The sequence below is a fragment of the Periplaneta americana genome, chromosome 5, assembly GCF_040183065.1.
Source record: "Periplaneta americana isolate PAMFEO1 chromosome 5, P.americana_PAMFEO1_priV1, whole genome shotgun sequence".
Lineage (NCBI taxonomy): Eukaryota > Metazoa > Arthropoda > Insecta > Blattodea > Blattidae > Periplaneta > Periplaneta americana.
Window position 1 is genome coordinate 41,525,119 of NC_091121.1, and position 17,756 is coordinate 41,542,874.

The following is a 17,756-nucleotide window of genomic DNA, read 5'->3' on the forward strand; positions in this document are numbered from 1 at the left end:
TTCCAAAGAGCACAAAAGCTACCACGGAGGATCATGAGAACAGGAAATACGTCATGAACATGGAGGAGAGGATTATGAACCATTCCTCTGTGTCATCCAACGAGCTACTATCTGTGGTGTCATGTATGTACGTTCAAAAATATTGCGACGTATAATCTACAGGCCGCCAACGTTATAGGATATGTATATATATAATAAGGCGCCAATATAAATATACGTTGTACGAGGTAATATAGTTTGTAACAAAAGATCTAATTTTTTGTTTAGCATACTGCATGTTGCATGTGGATCTTCAGTTCAAGATGATAATTAATGTATATCAATATTCATTTCAAATACCAATAAATTAACGGTCAAAGTTAATTTAAATGTCTGTACCAAATGTCGATTGGTCGTTGACGATGCACAAAGGGGACTGTAGCTTAGCGCCAGATAAAAAACTTATCGTACAGCTTTTATTATGATGTTAAATTTCATGTCTCGGTACGCCTGCAGTTATTGGCGGGTGATTGCCTGAAGGCAGGCATATCCCTTAGTTGAGGTCATGGGAATGCGAAACACGACCTCCCTTGGGTAGACAGGGATGATATTGCGGTGGTTTGCCATGTTTCCTTCCGTAGTATGGGAATGAAAGACATTACGGGAAAATTTTAGAACACGGATTGCACCTACCAAATTATGTCTTAAAAATACTAAAAAGAGCAGATTTGTCTCGTGGACTAAATATTAATAAAATTATTCTATTGTCAATAGAGGGGATCGAACCACGGACTGTTGGGTTGGGAAGCGCACATGCTATTCACATAGCCACATTGGCGGACTTGTAGGCTATCATAAAAATTGAAAGTTAGCTGAATCGCAGTTTCGCAGAGTTTTCTTTCATAGCCCCACACCCGTATAATAATTAAAGCGATGCAATATAAATAGGCATCCTACAGCTTTTTTATATTTTGTTGTAGACGATAAGTTATATGTATTTTAATTGATTTAGGGTAACCTACTTCATTATAATTATTACTGCAGCATAGGCCTACATTTTTCCTTTTCAGGTAAATTTATGACTTATTTCCAGGTTTGCGGTAGACAAAGACGTTATTGACTCCAGATTCACCTAGATATTTTCATTTCGGATGCTATAATTTCACAAAACCTTCCCAATTACGGCATGTAATCACTTTTTTTTTAATGCAGACGCAGTTGAAATATAATCAATTTTCCAAAAACAATGAACACATACAACGTAGGAAGAAAAAACATAATTAGGCTACATGTGTTTTAATGTAGATTGTAGTGGCATATGCGCTTCCCAACCCAAAAGTTCGTGGTTCGATTCCCGATGTGGGCAGTAGAAGAATTTTAAAACTTGTCATCATTTTTACTAAGTAATGCATGAATGTGAGAATGTCATCACACTCATCACCACGGCTTTAATAAAAAAAATTATGGTAACTTACCAGACGAAAAATTCACTAGTTAGAATAGTCGAACTACAGAAGCGTAATTAAAAAATCAGAACTTTTTTCACTCCTTACAGTGGAATGCTTTTTTCAAGCCCCTGGTCATCACAATAAATATTACGATACCAGTACTTCCAACTACGACGTTACGCGAACAGAGACAGGGAGTAAATGGTACAGGTATTCACAATTTCTTTATCAGCATATTAGTGTTATTTCTGGATACTGTATGACATTCTCCTTGCCCCTAATTTTCAAAATGAAGTAGGTACCGCTACTATGAAAGCTAAAATTCCATTGTCACAATATTGCTGCTGCAGTTACCACTGTCACTACTAGTACTACAGCAGCAGCAGCTACACCTCTACTACTAACTAGTAGGCTACTGTTACTTTTATTACTGTTACTGGTAGGTCTACTACTAGTGTTACAGCTACTCTTACAATAATTATCAGCACTGGTACTACTACAATCACTACCACTTTTACTATACTGTTACAGTTTTGTAGTCAGTGCAAGAACTGTCTGTTCATTATTAACTGACAACTCTGGCTGCCTCTGAGTGTAGAGGAGGAAGTTATATTAAGCCACTAGCCGTACCTGTGTGCTCCGCTGCACACGTTAGAAATAAATATAAAGTAATTACATAATTAAAATAGGACATTTGATCCAGGGAACATTCGTGTTTGATAGAAGGATAAATCGTTTATTATGTTATTTAATTTAAATTGTATTAAAAAAATTAAAATGCGATCATTTTGATCCAGAGACCACTCATTTGGTCATAAAAATTATTTTAGGAAATACAGGAAACGAATTTACAGAATAGCCTATCAAGTTTTCTGTGCATAAGAAGCTATTTTAATCTTACCTGTCCTCGATTCACTCAGAAGTTACTGTAATAACATTATAGCATTATGTCCATCTAGAGAAGCTACACTTTCCAATGGTGAATTAATAATTAATTATACAAATCGGTTAATTTAGCTTCCGATATTACTTCATACAAACACAGAAACATTCTCTGTAGGCTATGTTTCATAGCTTTCGATTGTTGTTGTCCAAGGCCCCTTATAGACGAAGTCATTTGTTTTTTATTTCATTACACCACCTTAGATGGCATTGTTATTGTAATTTTGAAACTCATTTATCTCATTAAATATCAGTCCTATCAAAATTTTGCATAGAGTAAAACTTATCGGAAATTAGTTTTAAAGAAACTTTTGTTATGTAATATTTTTCATGAAAATTAATAATGAGGGAGATATTTCGATTTAATTAATTCAAGCCCCCTTATAACCCACTTTTTAAATAAAATATTTTGAATGCCATATATCCTAAATTCTAAGTTACAACGAACTTAATTTATATTCCAATTTTCATATAAATCGGTTCAGCCATTATCGCGTGAAAAATTAACAAACATCCAGACAGACAGACATACAAACAAAAATTTCAAAAAAGCGATTTTCGGTTTCAGGGTGGTTAATTATATATGTTAGGATCAATTATTTTTTGGAAAATCGAAAATTACCAGAAAAATTTCGGCTACAGATTTATTATTAGTATAGATGCCTGCAAAATAAATACCATACATAAAATTAAAGTTCGAGTTTCCATAAATGCAAATATACCCATTTAGAAGTCTTGTGCTCTGTATGATGAACTTAATGGTCTCTTCAGTGTAATAAAACGAAAAGAATAAATAATCATACTTAACTCAATGTACTGACTGTATTAGCCTATAACTGTTCACATGGGAACTTACTTTCCATTTGGTTCTTCAATGTATTAAACACCGATACTGTTGGATGTGACTTCCTTTATAGCTATTGACTGGGCCATTTGAGGATAATCCTAGAATCTTTACTTAATGACTTGAAGTATTCTTATGTGTAATATATTGCATGAGATTGTGCAGTGTCATCGGAATATTGTCTTTCTTGTGATTGTTAAAGTATTGTATAAGAGTTCCCTTAACTGACTTACATGCATTTATTTAATTATTTATTTTATAGAAGTAAGGACTGAAATTTACGATGTATGTTTAAAACATATGTAACATTTTCAGACAAATGTGACTTCTCAGAGAAGAAAAATGGAAACAAGGAGAACAGAATCATCTTTCACCATCCAGTGAGTTCGGCATTATTTCTGGAGGAATTTGAGGCAAAAATGTTACATGTTATACCACTGAAAACGATCTTGCATTTATTTCTTAGTCTAGCCTTTAGGTTCTTATGTACAATGTATTACAGGTATCTGATATTCAGGCAGAAGTTGCATCTCATCATATTTTGTGATAATTTCAGAAGTATTATGCTTTTTGAACAATAGGTATATGGTAGGGAAAGCAGTAGCTTATTTGAATTACCGGTATTTCATTTTTTTTTTTCATTTAATTCATTGTATTCCATACATCTTATAGCCTATCAGCATTGTATATGTATGTATTTATTCACACTGCAATGGGTATATACCCGGTGGCAGTGGTAACTAATTACACTCAATAATGACAATAATAAACTTAATTAAAAATACAATTAATAATAATACTAATAATTAATACTAACAATAATTTATAATAATAATAATAATAATAATAATAATAATAATAATAATAACAACAACAGGGAATATCCTAAATTAAATGAAACGATCATTTAAAATAACATTTGAAATAAATCTAATTTGTATCTTAAACCTAAGATCGAACTAAAACCCACGAGTATGATATGTTCATATCTACACAAGTACCTTTCAACATTACACTCATTTCGCTGTCAACTCACTCACTGCACTGGAACTACGACATATTTCACTGATTCTATCCTGATTTCACTAACACTTAAAAAACATTTCACTGTTCAAATACTTTGCACTGCCACTATAAACTATAAAGCTTCACTGACAGGAACACGTTTCACTTACACTACACACTTCACTGACACAACATAATTCTTCACTGATACAACACTTCAGTAACAACATATCATTTACACCCTTTAAATACTGTGTATAATTACCGTCTATTAGTAAAGTCCTTAAGCCTATTTTTAAATACATTTTTGTTTGTTGGTAAAGCCTTTAGTAAGTCTGCAGGTAAAGCATTCCAGTCCCTGATAGTACGATTGAGAAAAGAAAACTTTCCAGTGTCCGTCCTCTCCCTTCTTTCCCTCAATTTATATGAGTGGTCGTTCCTTGTACCTCTGGGATGTGTCACAAGCCATACAAAAATACATACATAACAAGCAGATTAATTAAATTCACAAGCTAGACAGTTCTTCGGTTGAGTAGAAGGTATGAATGTAGAGAAATTTTGTTAATTCTATTCTGAACTTTTTCTCTTGGTCCTTCAAAGCTTTAAGATATTTAGGCAGTGCCTTGAAGACTAATACATGAAATAGTGAACTTTTTTTCTTATAACAGCTGAGACTAACAGACAGTAGATGGAGCTCTGATTTGTGTCTTGTCTTAAAATTTTAAATGTTATGTTGAGTGCTAAATGTATCTTGGTTTTAACATAAAATGTAATCAGGGAAAGAATGTCCTATACATTTTGGAAAATTTTTTTACATGATGTCCTTTTATGCTATAGTTGGACCATCGGATCTGTGCCCCCATAAGATATGCGAACTGAACCCTAATTCCTTCTCAGCCTCGGTAATTCATTTCTCTCCCTGCATTCCTATCTCTCTCTTTTCTATCTCTCTCCCTTTCTGTCCCCCACTACTCACAATTTTGGCCTTCTTACGGGACAGTTTACAATATTTGCACTTGCAGTCCAGTGTTGTCAACTCAACATGAATACTGTAGCACGGAGTGGTGAAAGAAATATTATTAAGCAAGTACATAATAGCATTTTGCGATGAAGAGAAACAAAGAGGTCAATATCTGTTTCCTATAAATCAGGCAACGAAAAGAGCAACTGATATCACAGGTGAGGCTTATTTTATTTCAATTGATTATGTATTAAAATTACTTACTTAACTAATACTAATAATACATTTTATGTAATTTATATAGACAAGTCAGAACTCCTAATAAAGAAAATCAGGAGAGAGGGAGTCTGTGCAGGAGATGAAAAGCTAGAATCACCAGAGAAAAACTGACAAGGGAACTTTTAATTATTGTAGATGATATGAACTGATGTATATTAAGAAGAAAGATACAAGAATTGTATACCGTTCAGAAAGAAGTTTCAACATTGAAGAAATTACTGAAGCTTGCGAGAGAAGTAATAATATCCAAGGTTGGAGAGAAAAACTACGAAAAGTGATTCGAGACATGGGATTTAGGTATAAAAATGTAGAAATACAAGATGTATTTTGATTGAAAGAAATAATATTGTAGCATGGAGGACCAGTTATTTATGACATCGTTTGATGGAAGTTTGGCAATATCCCTATTCGGCAAGGTTCGTGGCCTGCTGTTAACGTGGTGGGAGGAAAGTGGGTGGAATGGAGTGAGTACAGGCGTTAACTTTTCCAAGAACGACGACAGCGCTGAAGGGGCACAGATCCAATGGTCCGACAATAACTTGTCATTATTCTTGGGGCTTTCTTTCATAAAACAAAATATGTTTAGCTTCAAATGCGTTGTCCCAAAATATTAATCCATATTTCATTATAGAAAGGAACTATGCAAAGTATGCAATTTTAAACGTGTTTATATGGCCTATAGAATATGAGGGTCTTAATGCAGGGCTATAACAGACAAGAGCTCAATTTAGGAATAATATATTATATGTGCATTTTCCAGTTCAATTAATTATACAATTTCAAACCAAGAAACTTTGTTCTTATAGATTTTTTGAGATCAGTTCCATATAATCTAATATTGTAGGAAAACTTGAGCACTGTTGTTTGTACTAAATTTGATTACACTGGTTTCATCAACATTAAGTGCTAATTTATTCTCACTAAACCATTAATTAAATTTAACACTATTAGAAGTAGGTATTTATAAAGCAATCATATTGTTTACTTGAGGTAATCAACTTGTATCATCTGGGATAAATTCTTTATTGTTGAGGTTAAGTCATAAATATAAACTAGAAACAATAATGGACTTAAAATTGATCCCTAGGGAACTCTATGTTTAATATTTCAATTTTGAGTGAATAACTTTGTAACTATTTGATATTTCATTTCCAGTTTATGTTTTCTATTTGATAAGTAATATGTAAACCAACCTAAGTTCTCATTTTTAATGCCATAAATCCTTAATCTGCTTATGGATAAATTGCGATTTACTTACTCAAATACTTTAACTCAATCACACAAAATATCCTTCCAAAATGCAATTTCGATCTGGCTCCCTTCGAAATTTCTCTCAAGATAGCTGCTGTCTGTTTCGATGTTCTTTATTTCATCAGCAGTGAATAAATTTCATTCTAATCTGTTTTCAATATTCATTAATTTAAATAAACTGTGAGAACAATTCCAATACTTACTTACTTACTGGCTTTTAAGGAACCTGGAGGTTCACTGCCGCCCTCACATAAGCCCGCCATTGGTCCCTATCCTGAGCAAGATTAATCCAGTCTCTACCATCATATCCCACCTCCCTCAAATCCATTTTAATATTATTCTCCCATCTACGTCTCGGCCTTCCCAAAGGTCTTTTCCCCTCTGGCCTCCCAACTAACACTCTATATGCATTTCTGGATTCGCCCATACGTGCTACATGCCCTGCCCATCGCAAACGTCTGGATTTAATGTTCCTAATTATGTCAGGTGAAGGATGCAATGCGTGCAGCTCTGCATTGTATTACTTTCTCCATTCTCCTGTAACTTCATCCCTCTTAGCCCCAAATATTTTCCTAAGAACCTTATTCTCAAAAACCCTCAATCTCTGTTCCTCTCTCAAAGTGAGAGTCCAAGTTTCACAGCCATACAGAACAACCGGTAATATAACTGTTTTATAAATTCTAACTTTCAGATTTTTTTACAGCAGACTAGATGACAAAAGCTCCTCAACCGAATAATAACAGGCATTTCCCATATTTATTCTGCGTTTAATTTCCTCCCGAGTGTCATATTGAGAACAATTCCAATAATATTATTAATTCAATAGTTTTGTAATCCAATTATGCTATCTTTTTATGGTCTTTATTGGACTTCATCTAACTTAAGGGGATGCGCTACTGAATTTTCTAATTTCTACATTTTAAAAAATAATGTATTGAAATTTGAACAGCATATTATGATCATGATTATGAATTAATCAGGAAAATTTGAAGGATCTAAGTCAAGAAATAACTCTTTTAAAAATAAAATTTGAAAATAACACGTTTATTTTTGGAAACCGTTTTTTGGAATCTAAAACAAGAGTTTTCTATGTTTTTTTATAGTGCATATTATAGCTGAAACACAGGTTGTGGTAACGGAGCATTGGAATTTAGCATATGAATAGTAAAATAAAAAAAAAACATGACATTTCTTGAAAAACTGTCATTTTCAGTAGCGCATCCCCTTAATGCCCTAGAATAAAACAGTTAGCATTATTGTTAAAGCACAGTACTTAAACTATATCTTAAAGTATATATTTATCTTATATTACACATTCTTTTGCAGTTGTTCAGATGTGAAGTACCAACAGGATCACCCACACTTCAGGAACATTTTGAAAATGATAAATGGATGCAACATAATTAAATACGCAGCTTACCGTACTGCTGCCAAGCTGCGAGTACTGCAAAGAGCACTATATAGTAAGTCAGAAGAGGCAAATTGCTTATAATGATGGAAATAATAATTCATGTGTTTGAATATGATGTTCATATTATATAACACTAAACATTGTGTTTCGTTGAAGTCTCCTCACCTCATTCCCAGCAGAGTTAAGATCTTGATGCAGATATAGTAATCTAACGCAGATAAAAATACTGTGAACATGTATGTTGTCTTCTTGAATGCACGAATATATAAATATAGATAGAAGTGGTGCATATATTTCTTTGTAAGTGAATTGGATATTTGAATATATATATATATATATATATATATATATATATATATATATATATATATATATATATATACTGTAACTTTTATTCAAAACAAGAATGTAACTTTATTTTTACGACAATAATAATCACTTTCTACAATTTAATTCTACTCCCGTCAACAATGGGATTTCCACTACACACAGTAACACAGTATTCGTTATTGCACTCCACAGACGACAATGACAATATACTTGGATTATTGAGAACAACAATGAACTGTTAATCTTAACTAATGTTCACAAAGCACTATTTACAAAACAGAACTGTCAGTTCTCAGTTCACAGTTAGTTTGCCTTGGCTAGTTCTTCTAGCTCAGTCACTCGAGTTCACAGTATCTCGAACCCCAGACCTTCAGAGACAATCCGCTGAACTTCGAACTCAGGTCCCCCAACTGCGGTCCACTGCACTCAAACTCAGAACTTCCGGCTCCACAGTTACGGACACAACTCAAGTCGAACTCCGGTCTCGAATCTGGCTTCACTGCTATACAAGACTGGCTGGCTTGCTGTCCAACGATTATAACAACAACTGCTCAAGTTCACTCGCGTGTTGTATTTATAACTAAACCATAGTTTCTGGAGAGTTCGCGATCAGTCGACAGATACCTAGAAGATGACGCCTATCCAGACTTCTCTGGATTTCTCCCCTCTCTGCCGCGGTCGCTCTCTCTCCTCTCACCCTTCGTCACGTCCGCGCCTCCACCTCATGCCCCCTCTTACGTCTGTCCCCTCCAGACCTGAGGGGCCGCAACCTTCTTCACCGCGTTTTCTCGTGTGCCCCTGACCTCTGTGGGACGCGATTAACTCCCGACTGTCACAATATATATATAATTCTTCACAGTTTTAACAATAAACACCATTATAAAATTATAAAATGTGTCATATTCTGCAAAAATAAGTTCTAAAATTGAAATGAAAGTATGGGAACGAAGTTACGTGGTTGGCCCAGTTTTATAACTTTATGGATTGATTCCTTTGTGCAGAATGTTATGAAATCGAACCACTGCTGCTGCTGCTATTATTATTATTATTATTATTATTATTATTATTATTATTATTATTATTATTATTATTATTATTTTTATTATTATTATCATCATCATCATCATTATTATTATCATCATCATCATCATCATCATCATCATCATCATCATCATCATCATCATCATCATCATCATCATCATTATTATTATTATTATTATTATTATTATTATTATTATTATTATTATTATTTCTGAACTCGCTGTGTTATACTTTTTATTGCAGTGGACAGTGTAAGGCTTGGCTTAGTTGCTGGTGTATTTGAGAAACATAATTTGAAAATCACAGAGAATGGAGTTGACTTGGAGTATGATGAATTGGAAGCTGTCATTTTTGATATTTTTTTTGCTGCTCAGAAGGAAAATTTATCACGAAGAGATGTGGACTTGACTACAGAGCTCATGATAAATCTGCTTCTCAACATTTATGATGGGTAATTCTTACATTAAGAGATTTATACTTTCAGAAGATTGCTTCTGTTTATAAAATCTGAAATAAGTACTAGTGATATAAACGTATGAACATTTGTAAACACTCATTTAAATGCACGCCTATACCTAATTCCATCATCTTAGTGCTCTATTCTGTTTCTCACTAAAATTTATAATGATGATAATGTTAACAGTAATTTTGTGCTGAAGGCAAAAAAAAAAAACAAAGCCTTATGAAAAGGTTTCACTGAGGCTGAAAATATGCACAATAATGATAGATTAATTTATTGATTAATTGAGTGATTCATTGAGTGCTTCATTGATTACAGATAGTAAGAGTCTCAATACATATTTTTGTTATTCTCTGGCGTATATACAATCCCAATCTATGATTTGATATTTCCCTTATATGGTATTAACACAAAATTGGAAAATAACACACCAGAACCTCATGTTAGAAATTTCAGAAATCGGTTTAGTAATATTCTGGGCTGGCTTTCAAGAAAAATAAGTTGTATTAATAAAGAATTTGACAGAGTTAGCCTATATACAATGCCCTCCAAAAAAGCATAACACTTTGAAATCTATACTTAACATATCCATTGTTTGTTGTCTTAAAGGAGATTAAAAGACATATGGAAATAAAATACCAACATTCGATTGTATAAATGCATGTTTTGAGTTCCTGAATGTCGTTCTTCCATTGTGATAATTTTAAGTTTCTGTTCGTATGCATTAAAACAGCTTAAGGTAAAATTCTCAATTTACTGAAATGTTACGCTTTTTTTTTTTTTCTTTTTTCAAAGGCAGTGTATTTTATTAGCGACATTAAAAGTGAAATTACTGATCTGTACACACACACACACACACACAAAAAAAAGAAAGACATTAGCCCCTAAACAGCAATGGAAGCAAATGGTTACTATCATACATCATACAATTTTGAGAATTTGTGTTATTACAAGATCAAAGTAAGTTAAACTATTAACTATCATCATCATCTCTGCAAGGATTGGGCTCATTGACCCATTCTGTTCTTCTTTTGGTGAAAATTCTGAACTAACACTGAGCACTCGGAAGTAGTGGAACTTCCTGATTATGTGATCAGCACAGTGTGGGACAACACAAAACGAATCTCAATACAAGGGAGGTAAATTACTATCTTCCCTGTTAGGAATTGAACCTTAGCTGACTATTTACAGCTAGGAAGGCTACCAATTGAGTTACAGTGAAACTGTTCGTATAAAACAAAACACAAGCAGATGTTTGGGAATCTGTATCAATTGTGAGTTCTCATTTATCAGAGTTTATCTATTTTATATCATCATTGAATACATCTCATTTAATTGCAGATACTGTAGGCCAGTGATCGCCAAAAGCTGTGTCGCGACACATGCCCCTGCCTCCACTCAAGCATAACCATGACATCATACCCACACCCTCTGTTTACAGCCATTACTTTGATATAAGTAAAGACATTTATCAGCAGCGGACGTACACATAAAAACTTGTAGGATAATATGTTTCGATGTATTTTCGAAAATAGATAATAAGTAAAAACTTAATTTTAAGGAGCATGGGAGGAAAAGTACTTATTTTGTGCAGATGGCAAAAATAAGAGATACTTAATTCTTTCTAAAATTTTAAATGAAGTATAAAAGAACAATGTAGCCTCCGTTGTCATTATTCTTCTTGTTATGAAGACTACCACGCCCTTACCTGCAACTTGAATATTTCATTAATAAACGAACAATAAAAAGTATCGGCTTCTATGTCTTAATCGGGGTAAAATACTTCGACTTTTTCTCTATGTCTTAATCAGTGTAAAATACTTCCACGTTTTTTTCGACGTATGTAGTGTAATTTGAATATTTCATTAATAAATAAACAATAAAAAGTATCGGCTTCTATGTCTTAATCGGAGTAAAATACTTCGACTTTTTTCAAGTATGTAGTGTAACTTAAAACTTCGTGACCAGCCTGGTACGTTTTTCTAATTTCAAATATCTGCTGATGTAAAGTACATGTTCTTTTTATGGTAAATAAGAAAATACATTTATTTTATTTTATTAATAATACGAAAAGAATGAATAGGAGGATAAAAAATTAACATGAAAAAAAGTGTGTGTAGTTAATAAGTACAAGAATATTATATTGTTTTTTGGTCACAGTCCGTCTCTGCACTGTTATTCGCTGCATTACCTGAGGAGATACCCACTTCACCCCTCTCCCTGCGATAATGGTGTGCGGGTTGCATTTCTATTACGTCACAATTTCGTGGTGTTTGGCATCCACTGCTGTAGGCTATCTATCTTCTTCACCTTACAGTTCTGTTTGTAATTTATTGTCTTCATAATGCAGTTGATTCTCTATAGTAAAATATTATGTTACATAGTTGTTGTTTAGTCAACTCTCTGAAGACAGATTTGAACCTCATAAGTGACACCAATAAGTTACCACTCGTGAGGCAACTAAGCCAGAAGATAATGGGGTAAGGTGGTCAGTTCCTTCCCCCTTCATTGCATATATCTCTGTCTAGTAACATATTCCATTAATCAGACTTCAGATGTACGGTATAACAGTTGACTAAAAATAATAGCTGTATGAATGGATTAGATTTTGCTACTATATATATATATATATAGCGGCGACCGGGTAGCTCAGTTGGTAGAGCAGCTGGCTATGGACTGGAAGGTCTGGGGTTCGATCCCAGGTGGTGACAGGAATTTTTTTCTCGTTGCCAAACTTTCAGAATGGCCCCGAGGTTCACTCAGCCTCCTATAAAATTGAGTACCGGGTCTTTCCCGGGGGTAAAAGGCGGTCAGAGCGTGGTGCCGACCACACCACCTCATTCTAGTGCCGAGGTCATGGAAAGCATGGGGCTCTACCTTCATGCCCCCAAGTGCCTTAATGGCATGTTATGGGGATACCTTTATATACCAATCCCACTAATGTACATGAATGAGGTGCGTAAACTGCAAAAATAGGTATCAGTCAAACTGAATCAGTTCATAACCAATAGATGTGAAACAGCTTTGGAAATCAACCACCACCATAAACAGTTTTTGTATTCTACAGATTATAAAATATGAACTATGATATTGAACATAAATTTCATTAAAACTTAGAAATTCTCTGAATCTACTAAGAGGTGAAATTGTGTTGCAGGAAAAAGAACGGTATGCTTCAGGTTCTCTCTGTAAAAGTGGCTTTGACTGTGTTAAGCTCGGCTGATCTCCAAGAGAAATACCGGTATCTGTTCAGTCAGCTAGCAGATCACAATAACTGCATCTCCAGCAACAAGTTTGAGATCCTGCTCAAGAATCTCACGCACATCACAGAATACTTGAATGAATCCACTGTTTTTGGCTCTAAATTTGTTACTTCATCAGTGGACAGCTGCTTTCAGCAGGTAACATCTCAGGACTTCTGCTTGCTGGATAAATACGCTATTATTGAGGGTATGGGATGTAGGCAGGGATTCTGTAAAGGGTACACGAAGTGTGCCCATGTACAGAGCAGTTCACTCATGTGATTGCATGGGAGTAACAGGGTCTGGCATAGTTTGTCATTTCATTGGGTAATAAGTTCGTAAGTTCACACATCGCACATCATCATCATCATCATCATCATCATCATCATCATCATCATCATCATCATCATCATCACTATTATTATTATTATTGTTATTATTATTATTATTTTCAGTCACATGGAACAATAGGTATAACTGAAGATATTTTCGTTGGTTGGCTTCTACACGAACCACAGCTTCTGATTTGGCTCTCAACGATGTTCCGAATGCAAGTGGCAGAATCAGGTGAGTATGTTGTATGAATATGAGTTAAACTAATCATATTCAGAATAGTAGTTTATTGAGACATTTGTCATTTTAACGAAATCAATGAAATTTTGAATTTTACAATGTGTATTATTCTTTCTGAGTTTCTTGTATCTCTGAAATGCTCATTGACTCTCATTGCACGCGATACATTTTTGAAGAAAGCTAAACATGATCCTAGTACAACTGCCTGTTAAATATGTTGGTTCACTTAGACTTTCATATATCATGAAGTGTTGTACATTATATTGTAACTTTTATTCAAAAGCAATAATGTAACTTTATTTGTCACAACAATAATCACTTTCTATAATTTAATTTAAACACTCCTGTCAACAATGGGATTTGCACTCCACACAGCAACACAGTATTCGTTATTGCACTCCACAGACGACAATGACAATTCACTTGGATTATTGAGAACAACAATCACAACTAATGTTTACATAGCACTATTTACAAAACAAAACTGTCAGTTCACAGTTCGTTGCCTTGGCTAGTTCCTCTAGCTCATTCACTCAAGTTCACAGTATATCGAACCCAAGGCTTCTAGAGACAGTCCACTGCATTCGAACTCAGGACTTCCGGAGACAGTCCACTGCACTCGAACTCAAGTCTTCCAACTGCGTTGCTTCCGCCAGGACGCTGCTCAAGTTCACTCGAATGTCGAACCCTAGACTCCTGGGCACTGCTGGTTCACTCGCTGTCCAATACTAGCAACTACTGACTGACTCCTTCTTCACGTCTCCTTTTTATCACTAAACCATAGTTTCCAGAAAATACAATGCTCGAAATTTCTACAGATACCAAGAGGATGGCGCCTCTCGAGACTTCTTTGGATTTCTCCCCGACATCGCAGCTGCTTTACTTCCCCCTCTCCGCCACGGCCCAGCGTGCCATCGTTCCCCTTACGTTGTGCTACACCACAGTGACTAACATTTCGTTGGACGCACGTTCGAATCCCGATGCAGCTGTCACAATATATTGTATATTAACAGTGATTGTTGTCCCATGTTTCAATTAATTTTATAGGCTGAAGCGAGTCAATTAAACAAAACCACTTCTCCATTCCCAGAAAAATTATCTTCCCACAGTTTCAGTAAAAATGTACATTATTCGAAATAATATATTTTCTTTCAATATAGAATGTCAGTTCATACAAGAGAGGATTGAAGGTTTTTATCTGTTATTTTTGGAACTGAGAATCCATATTGATAGAAAAGACAATGTCCCCCTCTATTGAAGGAATAATGAAAGTGTAATCATTCCACCATTTAAAAACTTATTAAATTTGATTTTTAATAAAGTCTTGAATACTTTTTCAGTGAGCCATAGCGTTAAATGTGGAGTCTGCAAAGTGTACCCCATCATGGGGCTGCGCTACCGGTGTCTGGAGTGTCTGAGGTACAACCAGTGTCAGACCTGTTTCTTTGTGGGTAAAGTTAGCAAGAGGCACAAATTGAGGCACCCAATTCAGGAATATTGCTATGAGGTAATTGTTGCCACTGCAGAAACTTTACAATAACAATAACATTTAATCTTTCTCAACTTGGTGAGGTTGCCAAAGACAAAGAATGTTAAACAGTAACATTTAAGATGACATTAAAATGTCTCACAAAAAATTTGTTTACAATAAACTAAAATTTACAGTAGATAATATTTCACATAATGAAAATTTACAGTAATAGAGATAAAAAAATACAATGAGAAAATTCAACTGTAATTTGAATTGAAATACAAGTGTCGCCATAAAATCTGCAGAGAACCCTTCAAAGCTATCATAGAAATTTCCTTAATTGTTGTTGGGACTCCAAATTCATGACAGAATGACACGAATTATTTTGTTATGGTCCCTCTAGCGGCCACCATTAATCCGATGACTTCTATATCCCTGTGTTTTGTTATGCATTCATGCTTTCATTGGATGTTTCCAGACGTCATCCAGGGAATCAACACTTGCATTTTTCAAAATGTTGAAGAACAAGTTATGTGGGAATTCATCGAAATTACAATACCTCTCAGTACAGCCTTTTGACATAATCTTCGAATCCAGGTAACAATGCAAAATAATATAGTATGTGCATGCGTGTGTAACTGTTTTGTTGAATTATTCTGTATGAAATTCTTTACCTTTTATACATTAAAAAACAAAAGAAGGTATTTCTGACAATTACCTATTATTTATAAATAAAGCATTGCTTCATAATATGTAATTTATTTTATGCTCGACCATGCCGAAATGTAGTAATTATACACCTGGTAGCAGTCCTTTAATGCATGTCATTAAAGTACAGGTGTTCAGCCAATAACAAGTCAGCTTTGTACCGTTATAAAACCGCAAGTATCGATTATTCTCGGATATGCAATCGAAAGAGAATTAGCGAAAAGTCACGGAGGTCGGAAATCCAATATTGTCGCAGAAGGTTATGTTCTGTTACTGTAATAATTAGCGTTAATTGTAAATAATATTCAAATAAATTCAGTTTTGTCATCTCGTTTTTCAATGTCTAATTTAATTTCAATGTTATATCAAAGTTAATATTTAGTTTACTCTGTAGGTTCTTATAGGCTATCAAGGTCAATGTGGACATCTGTTCCTCGGAAAAAATCAATACTTTTGCGTCTGCGCACATTTCACAATTTACGAGGTATTGCTCAAGGTCAGTTAGATACAAATAAAATGAATAATTTCAAGTTAGAAATATGGTCGAGCATAAAAAGTCGTATGAAACTCGCCTATAATGGTAATTAAGAAGCTCGTATGAAAATTATGAAATGAGCTTGTGCTCGTTTCATAAACATCCATACTCACTTCTTAATTACTATCATTATAGGCTCGTTGCATGCCGGGTAGCTCAGTTGGTAGAGCAGCTGGCTACGGACTGGAAGGTCCTGGGTTCGATCCCAGGTGGTGACAGGATTTTTTCTCGTTGCCAAACTTTCAGAACGGCCCCGAGGTTCACTCAGCCTCCTATAAAATTGAGTACCGGGTCTTTCCCGGGGGTAAAAGGCGGTCAGAGCGTGGTGCCGACCACACCACCTCATACTAGTGCCGAGGTCATGGAAAGCATGGGGCTCTACCTCCATGCCCCCCAAGTGCCTTCATGGCATGTTACGGGGATACCTTTACCTTTTTTTATAGGCTCGTTGCATAATGTACTATTCCTTTAACATTGCCATATAGTAATCATAAGTAAATTATAGCAATATTATTTATTTGTAAGATAAATACCGGTATTTTCAGTATACAGGGTAAACAAAAAGTATTGCTTGTAACTTTATCTTTTTTAGTTTCATTAAAAATGTTAAATACGAGATCTATTAAGCATACACCACTTGAAAAAAGGAGGGGGAGAGAGGGAGAGAGTGAGTGTTTTAATGGAGATCTTGGAAGACAGTGTTGCAAGAAACATAATAAGGATTGAAAACCATAGCATATTTATGCAGCACACATTTTCGGTTTCTGATGTACACCATGTTTCAAAATAATGGTAACATTTTCATACAATTGATATTAAGCAAGTTTTAATGAGAAATTAACATGGTACATGTCATTTGATAATCAAAGTTTCAAATTTTAAGTTTCGGAAAATGTATTATTTCTGTTACCATGGAAGACATGTTGAAAAATGGCAACTCCACAGCATAAATCGTTTTACATTCTGCAGCTTGCGAAAACAAATTTATTAACAATGGTAACAAAAGTTGTTTTGTAAAATTTTCGAATTGACCATCTACCACATTGTTGGACTGAACATACTATCACCGCTGATGTCTATCTCTCTGATTGTCCCAGGTCATCAGACTAAACCATGTGATTTCTTTCTTTCGGAGTATGTGAAGGATGCAGTTTGTATGCTAGCGTTACTCTTAAGATCTTGAAGATGTAAGATATTGGATTATTTCCGGGATTGCATCCATAAATAGAGATATTTTGGAGAGTGTGTGGCAACAATTTGACTAATAAAGGTACGA

General features: G+C 34.6%; 1 protein-coding gene across 2 annotated transcripts in view; it reads left to right on the forward strand.

Annotated features, from left to right (window-relative positions):
* Nucleotides 1-97: 97 nt before the first annotated feature.
* The window catches only part of LOC138699543 (dystrophin-like), a 32,451-nt gene continuing 14,792 nt past the window's right edge, over nucleotides 98-17,756 (forward strand). Inside the window, exons 1-8 of one of the 2 annotated variants that reach the window (XM_069825518.1) lie at nucleotides 98-227; nucleotides 3,529-3,593; nucleotides 8,036-8,172; nucleotides 9,735-9,942; nucleotides 13,109-13,352; nucleotides 13,649-13,760; nucleotides 15,107-15,273; nucleotides 15,716-15,834. In XM_069825518.1, coding sequence (XP_069681619.1) covers nucleotides 3,556-3,593; nucleotides 8,036-8,172; nucleotides 9,735-9,942; nucleotides 13,109-13,352; nucleotides 13,649-13,760; nucleotides 15,107-15,273; nucleotides 15,716-15,834 — 1,025 coding nt within the window. In that variant the 5' untranslated portion in view covers nucleotides 98-227; nucleotides 3,529-3,555. Of the gene's footprint in view, nucleotides 228-3,528; nucleotides 3,594-5,235; nucleotides 5,398-8,035; nucleotides 8,173-9,734; nucleotides 9,943-13,108; nucleotides 13,353-13,648; nucleotides 13,761-15,106; nucleotides 15,274-15,715; nucleotides 15,835-17,756 lie in introns of those variants that run through there. The other variant, XM_069825519.1, reaches the window with a different exon arrangement.